The sequence below is a fragment of the Mauremys mutica genome, chromosome 2 (assembly GCF_020497125.1).
Source record: "Mauremys mutica isolate MM-2020 ecotype Southern chromosome 2, ASM2049712v1, whole genome shotgun sequence".
In the NCBI taxonomy this organism is placed as follows: Eukaryota; Metazoa; Chordata; order Testudines; family Geoemydidae; genus Mauremys; species Mauremys mutica.
The window spans coordinates 114,653,413-114,667,152 of NC_059073.1; the positions used below are offsets into that span (position 1 = coordinate 114,653,413).

Below are 13,740 nucleotides of genomic sequence, written 5' to 3' on the forward strand. Positions count from 1 at the left end.
TCCCAGCATCTGGCAGTCAGAGGCTTAGGGGCAATGAGTTCCACAGGTTGTCTTTGCATTATGTGCAGAAGTACTTCCTTTTATTTGTTTTAAACCTGCTGCCTATTAATTTCATTGGGTGACCCTTGGTTCTTGTGTTTATGTGAAGGGGTAAATAACACTTCCTTATTCCCTTTCTCCACGCCATTCATAATTGTGTCACATCTCCCCTTAGCCGTCTCTTTTCAGACAGTCCCAGTCTTCTTAATCTCTCCTTGTAAGGAATCTGTTCCAAACCCCTAATCATTTTTGTTGCCTTTCTCTGTACTTTTTCCAATTCTAATATATATATTTTTGAGATAGAGTAACTGCACACAGAACTGCATGCACTATTCAAAGAATGGGTGTACCAGGGATTTATATAGTGGTATTGTGATATTTACTGTCCTCTTATCTATCACTTTCCTAATGGCTCCTAACATTCTGTTAGTTTTTTTGACTGCTGGTTCACATTGAGCAGATGCTGTCAGATAGAGTGACCAGATAGCAACTGTGAAAAAATGGGACAGGGAGTGGGCGGTAATAGGCACCTATATAAGAAAAAGTCCCAAACAATGGGACTGTCCCTATAAAAACGGGACATCTGGGCACCCTACTTTCAGAGAACTATGATGACTCCAAGATCTCTTTCTTGAGTGGTAATAGCTAATTTAGACCCCATCATGAGGGTGCACTGTGAGAGAGTGGTTTGAACCACTACGATTAGGGCAGTGGTCTCCATCTACACTGGCACTAAAACAATGCAGTAGTTTAGACTAGCTAACAGGAAATTGAATCCAAAATGGAAGTTTAACCATTCGGAGCACTTTTGTATGTGGACATGAGATATTTTACAAGTCTGCTAGGGAAACTAAAGGTTCTTTGAACAGTAAAATTCTCTAGAGTAGACAGGGCCTTACTTGACTGGATAAAGGAAAGAAGTGAAATCCTGAATCAAGGACCCTCTGCTGAGAACACACCACCACCAGCCACTGTGAAAATACATGTATCCTCCAGATGTTGCAAACATAAGTACTGATGACAGCCTTCGCTAAAGCCTGAATTTTAGCTAGCATCAGCCCAAATATATACCTATGTGAAATTGCAGAGGCAGCTTTAAAACCGTTTAACAAACACACACACACACACACAGAGCATATAGTTTATTTAATCTCTTTAGTCAGCTGTCACGCACAGAGCTAAGTGTATGCTGTGGCAGCTAGGATGATACAGGTATGCTGTTTTTCATCATGCTTTCTCCAGAGAATGGAAGTTCTGGCCAGAACTAGGGCACAGTGCTTTTTAGATGCATAGTTTACTCTACTGTACTTGTACATTATGGAGCAGATTTTCGAAACTGCTAAGAGCTCAGCAGCTCCCATTGACAGCCGTTAGGAGCTGAGTTCTTTTTAAAATTCAGCCTCTTATTTAGGATCTTAAATGGGAGCTATTGGGTGCTGAGTTTTTTTGAACATCTGGTTCTATGTATAATGTGCCTGTACAGCAATCTAGCCAGAATTCTGCAGTGACCTTTTGTAGGACAAATGCAGTGTCACTGTCTGTAATATGCCATTGCTCTTCCTTTTTAAACACCTCACAGCCTTTGGGACTGTTTCACACATTTCATTGTTACCTATGTGTTATCTACCTAAACAGACAGCATTCTTTTTACAGGGAGCTGGTCCATGAATTGGATTCTTTATTCAATGTGCAGCCAGCATAGTGAGTGGAGCATAGGGGGGGGTGTTCACGGTGACCTGTGCGTCACTATCACAAGACCTGGGTATTGATAAATGTTACTGAGAATGTACAGAAGGACCCACTCCTTATCTGATTATAGTCAATGGAAGCACTATAGAAGGAGTCGGCAACCTTTCAGAAGTGGTGTGCCGAGTCTTCATTTATTCACTCTAATTTAAGGTTTCGTGTGCCAGTAATACATTTTAAAGTTTTTAGACGGTCTCTTTCTCTAAGTCTATAATATATAACTAAACTATTGTTGTATGTAAAGTAAATAAGGTTTTTAAAATGTTTAAGAAGCTTAATTTAAAATTAAATTAAAATGCAGAGCCCCCTGGACCGGTGGCCAGGACCCGGGCAGTGTGAGTGCCACTGAAAATCAGCTCGCATACCGCCTTCGGCATGCGTGCCATAGATTGCCTACCCCTGCACTATAGACTTCCATAGGAAAGGAATTGGCTTCATAGTTTGTTTGTTTTTAATGATACTTGTCATTGTAGCAATTTTCATCTTCAGAGCACTGTATAGTCATCAACTAATTATTCCATACAATACACCCTCAGGTTGGTAAGTAATAATATAATGTGTCATCATCCCCATTTTATTCTTGGGGAAACTGAGGCAGAAAAGTTAAGTCTCTTGCCTAAGGACTCACATCAGAGCCAGGATTAGAATATAGGCAGACTTTGGCATCCTGGCCCATAATCTGTTAATCATGTTGCCTCATCTCTTGCTATGAAGTGTTTTTGAACACCTGTAGGGCAGATTGCTAGGAAGAGGGAAGTGCTTTGATGAACCTTCTTCCTCTGTAACATACACCTCAACTGAAGGCACCTGCCCACTAATTGTGAAATCTGTGCACAGCCTTGAACAGACTAAAAGGGCTCCCAAAGATTTTGCATGCCCAGAGAGCAATGGCTGCAAAATATGCTCATTGGCACCCGCAGATAGCCAGAAGTTATGCCTCGTCCTGTAGGACCAGGGCCACCCAGAGAGGGGGGCAAAGGGGGCAATTTGCCCCGGGCCCCGGGCTCCGCAGGGGCCCCCAAGAGAACAGCGGAGGCTCCCGCCTCCGCCCCTCTCCTGGAGCCTCAGCGCATCAAGTGACGTGTCTCCGGTGGGGCCCCTGAGCCCTGCCCCCTCAGAGCTGCGTGGGGAGGGGGCAGGGCCAGGAGCTCCAGGCTGAGCTCAGCTGCCTCCGCTCGGCGTGGAGCTCCCAGCCCCGCCCCCTCACCACGCGGCTCTGAGCGGGATGGAGCTCAGGCCCCGCCGGCCGCACGCTGCGGCTGTTCCGGCGAGGCGCTGAGACTCCGGGTGAGGAGGGAGCCGGGGGTAAGAGGCTGAGGCTGGGGCGGGGCGGGGGAGAAGCGGGACCCGCCGCCGAAGCGCAGCCCGGTCTTCGGTGGCAGTGGGCCCCTTCCGTTCCGGGACCCGCCGCCGAAGTGCCCCGAAGACCCGCGGCGGGGACCCCCCCCGCCGAATTACCACCGAAGACCGGGCTGCACTTCAGTGGCGGGTCCCGCTTCGGCGGTAATTCGGCAGCGGGGGGCTCCCACCGCGGGTCTTCGGGGCACTTCGGCGGCGGGTCCCGGAACGGAAGGGCCCCCGGAATCCTCTGGGCGGCCCTGTGTAGGACACAAATCTAGCCATGTTTACCCATGCATTTATGACCTCCAGACTGCATTTCATATCTGGGAAGGAAGCCAAATAAAACTTAAAAAGCTTCAGCTGATACAAAATGCAGCAGCCCATCTGCTCAGCCACAAAAGTCACTGTAAACACCTCACCCCTGTGCTCACTGTCACTACACTGGCTGCCCATTGAATAAAGAGTCCAGTTCAAGGACCAGGTCTCTGTAAAAATAAATGTATCTGTTTAGATAAATAACTAGTTTGTTAGAACCAGGTAGGTAGAGCCCTGTGTGGGTACAAAATGTGTGTCCACATCCAATCCACGAGCTGCAAAAATGGTCCGCGGATATCAAGTGGATATCCACGGATTTGCAGGGCTCATCAGGTAGGTGACAATGAAATGTGTAAAATAGAGTTCCAAGCCTGTGCGGTGATTAAAAAAGGAAGTGCAGTGGTAGATTACAGCCAGTGACACTGCATTCTCAATGTGAAGAAGCATTTGTGTTACTTCGCAGGGACATGATGGAATGAAATCAACACACCCCCAGAAACATTGATATGCAGTAGAACTCAAGTAGGATCATCTTTAAATATTATTGCTAGGAGAAAGAAGGAAACAGTGACAATAAAAGGCCTTATAAAATTATACTATATTAATTGCAAAAGCTATGTTAACGCAACCTTTCAGTCAAGATTTAAATACTCATGCCAGGAACATGAGCATTCTGGTACCCACAGCAGCCTCTAGTATCTAAAGCCAGATTAATTCCTGGTATACAGGAAATCAGCAACATTACACCACAGACATGAATTGGCTCACAAAGTATGTGAGGTATGATATTAAAGGTAATATTCATGTATGATATTAAAGGTAATATTCATATGTGCAAATGTGTCTGGTTTACTGTTGCTATAACTTTGAATTTCCTGACTCATATACTTAAAATCTCAATCAAAAGTTATATTTCCATGGCCTTTTTTAATTTCCTTGTTTTATTTTTAGATGTGGGGGCAGATAAATAGAGGAAAGACAATGGGGAAAAACAAAAGGACCAATATGTACATTCCCATTTGAAACTACAGTTATTAGGTTAATTTAACATAGTCATCCTGTTTTCATTTATTGATATTATTACTCAGTTGTATTATCATAGTGCCCAAGAACCAAATTCAGAAACCAAGACCCCATTGTGCTAGGTGCCATAAGATGGTCCCTACCCCACAGAGAGGTTACGGGGCTGTATGCAGACAGACCAACTGGGGAGTACAAGGAAACAATGAGACAAGTATTAGTCAGCATTATACACAATGGTTTCAGCACACCAACAGCCTAGCTGTTGTCAAGCTTTTTGTAGGCTTGACGGTAAAGGAGAGTTTGAAGGTGGATAATGAGATAGCTTTGTGGATGTTTGTGGGAGCTCCTCCCAAGCATGAGAGACCGCGTAGGACAGGGGTGGGCAAACTACGGCCCACGGGCCATGTCCAGCCCATCAGACCTTTTAAACCAGCCTTCGAGTTCCCATCAGGGAGCGGGGGTGGGGGCTTGCCCCGCTCCGCGTGTCCGTGACTCCGCGCGGCTTCCAGAAGCAGCACCATGTCCCCCTGCTGGCTCCTACACATAGGGGCAGCCAGGGGGCTCTCCAGCTCTCATTGGCTGGGAACCGCGGGCAACGGGGAGCTGCAGGGGCGGCTCCTGCAGGCAGGGCAGCGCGCAGAGCCGCCTGGCTATGTCTCTGCATAGGGGGACATGCCGCTGCTTCCAGGAGCTGCTTGAGGTAAGCGCCGCCCTAAGCCTGCACCCCTGACCTCCTCCTGTGCCCTGACCCTCTGCCTCAGCCCTGATCCCCCTCCTGCCCTCCGAACCCCTTGGTCCCAGCCCAGAGCCCCCTCCTACACCCCAAACCCCTCAGCCCCAGCCCAGAGCCCGCACCCCCAGCTGGAGCCCTCACCCCACCCCACGAGTCCCAGACCCCTCAGACCCAGCCCAGAGCCCCCTCCTGCACCCTGAACTCCTCATTTCTGGCCCCAGAACCCGCACCCCCAGCTGGAGCCCTCAGCCCCTCTTGCACCCCAGCCCCCAATTTCGTGAGCATTCATGGCCCGCCATACCATTTCCATACCCAGATGTGGCCCTCGGGACAAAAAGTTTGTCCACCCTGGCTAGGAGAAAGCACAGATATGCTTGTTTGAAAATGTAGCTATATGTATTTATGAACTGTTATCTTCTATGCCTGTATTGGATTCTCCTGACCTGCAGTTGAATGAGGATTAGATGGTACATTCTAGCCCATGTCAAGTTTTGTGCTTGTTTGTGCATGTTGAAAACCACAGAGGACCCATTGCTAGCAGTACCTGTAAGGTGCTGGCCTCCCCTACTGCCACTGTCTTGTGGCCAGTCTGTGCTGCTGCAGGGAGTTAAAGTAGAAGCAGAAAGAGAGAATTAAGTCATAACACTTGACTTGGAGGTACCAACTAGAAGAATGAAGGCTGTAGGGGGGAACTAGGGCATAAAGAAGGAACAGAATAATTGTTAATGCTAAAAAGACGAAGTTTAATGTTACTATTAACAATTATTTTCCTTCCAAGATTAAAATTCAATTTGTTTTCCTCCTCCTCTTACAGGCAGAAATGGTACGTGCTGCTTTCCAAGCACAGAGAGCCTTCCTGTTGTTAGTGTCTCAATATCAAGAACCTCAAGAGGTAAGAAAATCAGGATAACGTTTTGGGAGGCAACCTGCTAGAATGTCTGTGTATGTATAAATGGCAGCATTCGAGCTCTGGTGCATTCACTGCTCTGTATTTAGAGCGAATGTGTGATGGTGTGGTATAAATGCTGTACTCACATGAGTTTGGGATGGGAGCAGTACCAGTGGCAAAGCTAGAAGTGGGTCATGCGGCTACTCTTAAATGAGTGCTGATATAACCACGCTATTATTTATGCTGTTTGTCACACATATGACAGAACATTTAAAAAATATTTTAGAGAGTTTTAGAACCTTTTTCCCAGGACTAGTTTTTGCAGCCCTCCACCTGTAAAGCAAGGTACCTTAGTAGCTAGAAATTCCATTGCACAGGGATCAGAGTAAGCCATAACATCCATCAAATGTCCTAAAACAGTTTTCCCATGCCTAAAAGTGTCACAATACGAACAGGACCTTTGGACCTTCTGGGACTGGAAGTGAGTGCTGTGTATCTCATTGGGAAGCTGGAAACCTCCTGTTTCCCGTGGAATAAAACTCCCATTTCTACCCTGCAGGGACACTAGGTAACAGACTTGAAAGTCACAACATTTTTAATGTATAGAAACATTATTATTGGCCCAGGGCTGACTCATGCCCTGCCTAAGGCCCAGATTATATGAATTATGGGAGGAAAATACTATGAGGAGGTAGTATTATGCGGAGAAGGAAGAAACATTTCTCTGTCAGGATGATTATTTTTTTAAAGGGAAGTTATTTGAATCCTTCTTCATAATTTGAAGCTAGGGATTGGAGCAGCCATGTACTTGCTGTGGAGCCTCTATTGCAGATTCTGTAATACACTGGTCTTTGATCTGTCTGTATCAAATATCCCAGTCTCTCCACGGGCCCACCCTCAAATCCTCCTTCATGGAGCGTGCAGGGAATGAAGAGTCCCTGTGCACAGTCTGTCCGTGGCTTGCAATCTCAACCCCCTTGTTTTGGCTCCTTGCTTGATAAAGTGTATAATCCAGTAATCCCTCAGCAGGGCTTCTAGTCACTAGTCTGAATTAGCAAGGTTCTGCTGTCGCTGACATTCCTACAGATACAAATAAAAAGATATTTGAATCAGGACTTTTTAATGGTGTGGGCACTCCAGGAGGAAAACAGGGCCAAACCTTGACACATGCAAACTCCAGGCCAGACCTTTGATTTACACAGCCCAGAGCAAGAAGGAATCAGCCTGTGAATTGTATCCCCATCTGGCCCTGGGCTCAGAGGGTAGAAGGGGGTCATGATTCCCAATAGGGCATGGCCTCAAGCAATCATTTATCCTGCTTGCAAGTCCATCCCTGCACGAAGCTATAGAAACTCACAGGTAGATCAACCCTTTACAATAGACAGATTCCAATTCCTTGTTGTTATATAGACATCTCTGACAGGAGTAAAAAATTGATTTTGGGGATTGCTATTGTTTGCCTTTTTAGATGTTGGGGTATCAGAATTATTTTCTCCATGCTTTGCTAGTGAGAGCTGTGGTGGCCTTTCCCTACATTGAGCCATAACAACTTTCAGGCCATGCTCTATAGTGCTCTACCATCCTGAAGAGCCCTAAAGATTAAACCTGCCCCTGGCCTGCATTAACTCTTATTTCAGTTTTAAAAGCTTTTTACTGAAGTCAGAGCCATACAGTTTATACAAATCAGCCTGACACACACTGACAAGATACATTCAGCTCGTGCGTAAACTTTGGACTTCTATTTTTTCTTACCTTGTGCTCTTGTGAATAAGGGGACAGGTATGCAATGGACTTGAGACTAATTTCCGTGCAGCATAAAGGACATAGAAACTATAGTGGGAGATGCTATATAACAACCGAGGTAGGTGTGACCCTTTCCAGGTTACCCTGGTTGTGAGGCACCTCATTAGCATCTGCACTTCGCGTGAGGAATCCTTGTCTGTGCCTGCCAGGGGTCAGCTCCCTGAAACCACCAGCCACAGGTAGCACATATCCTCCCCTCTCAGCCCACGCAGGCTATACTGTCCCCTCTGTGGGTTAGCGTTAGATAGGCACATGCCAACCCCCGAGTCCTCTGAGCATCTCCATGCAGTATCCAAGCCCTGATACACTGGGCACTCACAGAAATCCTAAATCCTCTGCTCCCAAGGGAACAGTACACCCCAGTGTACCATTACACATTTGATCACAGCTCCACTTAACACCAGGCACTTAGATCTGTTTATAGAGAAAGCAGGTATAAGTTTATTTAACCGAGTACAGAGTTTCAAGTAATAGCAAGGAGAAATATTAGAAACAAAGGGTTACATGTAAAATAAAATCTTAACACGCCTGCTAGAGGCTAAATTTAACTAATAAGAAAAAGTTCACCCAAAATCCTTCCAGTGTATTACAGCCAGGCTTGGCTGTGATTGTATGTTCATGAAGCAAGCTCATTGTCAGCTTACTTCCTAGGTGAAATAACTTGTGTGTCTCCTTACATTCTCCTGATGTACCAAACTAATTCATGGCCATAAACCGGACACCCTCCTGCTGTGCATTCCTTCCTGTAGATTTTGTGATCTCTTGTCAATTTTGCAATCTTGATTAGCTGGTGATTCCATATGAAAATACACTTCATAAAAACAGCCATACTGGGTCAGATCAATGATCCATCTAACCCAGTATTCTGTCTTCCAACAGTGGCCAGTGACAGATGCTTCAGAAGGAATGAACAGAACAGGGCAATTTATCCAGTGATCCATCCCCTGTCATCCAGTCCTAGCTTCTGACAGTCAGAGGTTTAGGGACACCCAGAGCATGGGGTTGCATCCCAGACTGTCTTGGCTAATAGCCATTGATGGACCTATCCTCCATAAACTTACCTAATTCTTTTTTTAACCCAGTTATACCTTTGGTCTTCACAATATTCCCTGACAACAAAGTTGTGTGAAGAAATACTTCCTTTTGTTTTTTATTAAACATGCTGCCTACTGATTTCATTGGGTGATCCCTGGTTCTTGTGTTATGTGAAGGGGTAAATAATACTTCCTTATTCACCTTCTCCATACCACTCATGCTTTTATAGACCTCTGTCATATCCTCCCTTAGTCATCTCTTGTGTAAAATGAACAGTCCCAGTGTTTTTAATCTCTCCTCATATGGAAGCCATTCCATACCCCAAATCATTTTTGTTGCCCTTCTTTTTTTCGAGTTCTAATATATCTTTTTTGAGGTGGGGCAACCAGAACTGTATACAGTATTCAAGGTGTGGGTGTACCATGGACTCCTATAGTAGCATTATGATATTTTCTGCCTTATTATCTATCCCTTTCCTAATGGTTCCTAACATTCTGCTAGGTTTTTTTACTTCTGCTGCACATTGAGCAAATGTTTACAGAGTACTAGCCATAATCACTCAAAGATCTCTCTCTTGATTGTTAACAGCTAATTTAGAATCCTTCATTTTCTATGTATAGTTGGGATTATGTTTTCCAATGCACATTACTTTGCATTTATCAACATTGAATTTCATCTACCATTTTGTTGCCCAGTCACCCCATTTCGTGAGATCCTTTGTAACTCTTCTCAGTCAACTCTGGACATACCTATTTTGAGTCATTTTATATAGTCTACAAACTTTTCCACCTCACTGTTTACCCCCTTTTTCCAGATCATTTATGAATATGTTGAATATGAATATGGTCTCAGTACAGATCCTGGGGGCCCTGATATTTGCCTTCCTCCAGTGTGACCATTTATTATTCCCCCTTATTTCCTATCTTTTAACCAGTTACTGACCCCTGAGAGGACCTTCCCTTTCATCCCATGCAGGGGCGGCTCCAGGCACCAGTGCACCAAGTGTGTGCCTGGGGCGGCAAACCACGGGGGGCACCCTGCTGGTCACCATGAGGGCGGCAGTCAGCCTGCCTTTGGCAGCGTGCCTGTGGGAGGTCCTCCAGTCCTGCGGTTTCAGTGGCGGGTACGAATCCACGTTACTGGCGGACCTCCCACAGGCATGCCGCTGAAAACTGCCTGATTGCTGTGCTTGGGACGGCAAAATACATAGAGCCACCCCGATCCCCTGACTGTCTACTTTGCTTAAGAGCCTTTGGTGAGGACCTTGTCAAAGGCTTTCTGAAAGTCCAAGTATGCTATATCCCCAGGGTCAACCTTGTCCACATGTTTGTTGGCCCCCTCAAGGAATTCTAATAGATTGGTGAGGCTACCTTTACAAAGCTGTGTTGACTCTTCCCAAACATATCGTGGTCATCTATGTGTCTGATAAATCTAGTCTTTACTTTTGCCTGGTACTGAAGTTAGGCTTATTGGCCTGTAAGTGCCAGGATCGCCTGTGAAGCCTTTTTTAAAAATGAGCATTACATTAGCTATCCACCAGTGATGTGATACAGAGGCTGATTTAAGTGATAGGTTACGAACCACTGTTATTAGTTCTGAAGGAACTCAAATATGAAAGTGCAGAACTCTTGGGTGAATACCATCTGGCCTTGTTAACTTATTACTGTCCAAAACCACCTCTCCTGACACCTCAATCTGGGACAGTTCCTCAGATTTGTCACCTAAAAATAGTGGCTCACATTGTCTGCAGTTAAGACCAATGCAAAGAATTCGTTTAGCTTCTTGGCAAAAGCCTTGTCTTCCTTGACTTTTTCTCTAGCACCATGGATTGTTTAGCAGGCTTTCTGCTTCTGATGTACTTTAAAAAAATTGTGCTGTTAGTTTTTGTGTCTTTTGCTAGTTGCTCTTCAAATTATTTTTTGGCCTGCCTATTTATACTTTTCCACTTGGCTTGCCAGAGTTTATGTTCCCTTCTATTTGACTTCATGTCCTTTTGTCTCTAACTGCCTCTTTTACTCTCTCGTTTAGCTATTTTTTGGTCCTTTTACTGTTTGAGGTATACATATAGTATGATGTTCTAAAAAATTTCCTTTTAGGCATTTCACTCTGCTGACTGTTCGTTTTAATTTCCATTTACGTAGCTTCCTCATTTTTGTGTAGTTCTCCTTTTGAAGTTAAATGCTACTGTGGTGGGTTTCTTTGGTATTTCCTCCCCTACAAGGATTAGGGTGACCAGATAGGAAGTGTGAAAAATCGGAATGGGGGTGGGGGGTAATAGGGAGTATATAAGAAAAAGCCCCAGATATCAGGACTGTCCCTATAAAATTGGGATATCTGGTCACCCTAACAAAGATGTTACATTTAATTACATTATGGTTGCTATTCCTCAGTGGTTCAGCTATATTCACTTCTTGGACAGATCCTGTGCGCCACTTAGGACGAAATCAAGAATTGCCTCTCTCTTTGTGGGTTCCAGGACTAGCTGCTCCAAGGAGCAGTCATTAATGGTGTCCATTAACGACTAACTTCCATAGTAAGACACCCAATACACAATGGTCAGCCAAGGAGATAAGTGTCTCCTATCCCTTGTCTGAACAGAAGTTGTTTATCACCTTTTGGTGACCTGTCTTACATACCTTAGGAATGCAGTTTTCAGTATATATACACACACATTATCCCTTCCATATTATCTGTAATATATTTTGCAGTGATTGTGATGAACCGTGTGAGACAGGCTTTCAATAGAGACCTTACATGACATTCTTTGGCACATTATTATCCATATAACTGAGACAGGGGATCCCTGTAAAACTCTATGAACCCCCTTTGCCCTCTGCCAGTTGGTTGATTGCCAATCAAGAGGTTCCTAGGTCACGATAGGTTAAGCACTAGGTGTGCAGTATTGCTAACCTGAAAAATGATCAGTCAGGCTCGCCCAAAAGTTCATGATTGGCTTTAAAAAATAATGGATTTGGGGGTTCTTTTTGTTTGTCTTCTTGTTTCTGAGCTTTTAGCATAATTGAGTCACATTTTCAGGCTTTTCTCAGCAACTATGAGGGCTAGAAACTTTCAATAAAAAACAAACAAAAAACCCCTAAGATTCTCATGTAAATCACTGCTTTTCCAGGAGCTGGGACTTTAAGGAACACACCACATATTGCAGAACTTGCAATACAATCACAAGACTTGGCAACTTGGTGCATAATTTTACTTGAACTTTGGCTGCCCTGACACAGTTTTGTTTACCTTGTTGAAACCTACACTAGGACTTACGGGGTCAAGGCTGGAATGTTATAGCTATAGACGGAGGTCCACATAGACATAGTGTGTAGGCGAACACCATTGGAAAGTTAAAAATGTCATAAGTATTGAAAAATCAATAAGGGTTTTTTTCTGATCACTTTTGAGTGAGACCAGGCCCAGTGCATTTGTTGGTTTTAATATCAAGAGCATTAGACAGCATTGCTGATATACACATTTATTTTGGTGTGCCTCCATAAAAAAGATATTGCTGTTCATTCTGATTTTTTTTCAGACTCAGTTCTTTGCATGGCTTTACACTCAGCTATCCTGTGGGCAGACCTGAACACTGTTGACTGCTGCTTATTCTGTGCAAAATGTAGTTTGCATGGCAGCAGCTTGAATAGTGTTTTTCATTGCAGAGCATGCAGTTCCAGGCACTACTCTGTCTTTTCACATCTCCATGTCAGTGGTAGAAAAAAAAACTGTGTTAATAATTCTACACAGATTAATGGGTTTGCAGATTGTTTTCTGCACCACATATGAAAACTGGTGAGCATAGAATAGCCCAAGAGAGGGAAGGAAGGGGAGACCCCCCATGACTATATCAACGTGATGTCATCTGGGTCTGCTTGTATTTATAGCCTAAAGCTACAAAGTCAGTGTGGAATCCAAACAGGAAAGCTAATCATTAGTGTATCGGAATGCACAGGGCAGAGAAAAGCAAATGAAGATAACAGGGTATCTGTAAATGCAAGAGAAAAGCGAGTAATTCTGTCATTCAGCTGTCTAGACTGTTTGCTTTAGTAATGTAAAGCTGTGAATGAGCCAGTGAGTTGCAATTATGGCATAGTAGCTTTGTAAATATTCAGAGACAGCGGTGTGGAGACTGAGAGGATTTACTGAGTTCCTGTGGTGTTGGGATGTTGCACATGGTGACTTTTTAAGAAAAAAAAATAAAATAAAGAGAAAAAACCCTGAAAAAACAAATTAGCTCAGCTGTCTTTGCTAAAGAAACTAATGAATTAGGCAATCAGCATTAAAAAGATGCCAGTTGTGGTAATAATATTATAACTTTGAGGGTCAGAAAATAGAAATACATAATGTGTAGAAGCCGGGATTTTTTTTCTCTTCTCCTTTTATTCAAATGCTGAGGTCACTAATTAATTTAGTTCTTTAATATCTGTAGTTAGTGTGTTACTATCAAATGCTCTTCTAATAGTTAAACTCATTTAGCTTGGTTTTGTTCAGATTTGTTTCTTAATATGAGCTTCTACATTTTTTCATCTCGGAGCTTGTTGTGGTGCACAGCCTTTATCATCTGTATATGTGAAAATAGCTGTTCCAGATGGCATACCAATCCTGCATCAACTGCAATAAATTACTTAGCAGGGTGCATGTTCTCCTTACTTTTTATGGTCATGTTCTATATTTGGAGGTGCAGTGGAAAAGATCACATGACAAAACTATCATTTTATATTAATGTTTGTCTCCCAACTAGTGGCTGCTGGATACAAACTAATGCTGGAGTTCCTATATTCAGCCACTTATTGGAAGTAATTTTCTGATGCATTTT

General features: G+C 44.0%; 1 protein-coding gene across 4 annotated transcripts in view; it reads left to right on the forward strand.

Annotated features, from left to right (window-relative positions):
• Positions 1 to 13,740, forward strand: part of CAP2 (cyclase associated actin cytoskeleton regulatory protein 2) — a 104,498-nt gene that overhangs the window by 40,924 nt on the left and 49,834 nt on the right. For 3 of the 4 annotated variants that reach the window (XM_045002811.1, XM_045002810.1, XM_045002812.1), the window contains exon 4: positions 6,012 to 6,089. The exons of the other annotated variant lie outside the window; for it this stretch is intronic. In XM_045002811.1, coding sequence (XP_044858746.1) covers positions 6,012 to 6,089 — 78 coding nt within the window. The remainder of the gene's footprint in view (positions 1 to 6,011; positions 6,090 to 13,740) is intronic. 4 annotated transcript variants of the gene reach the window in all.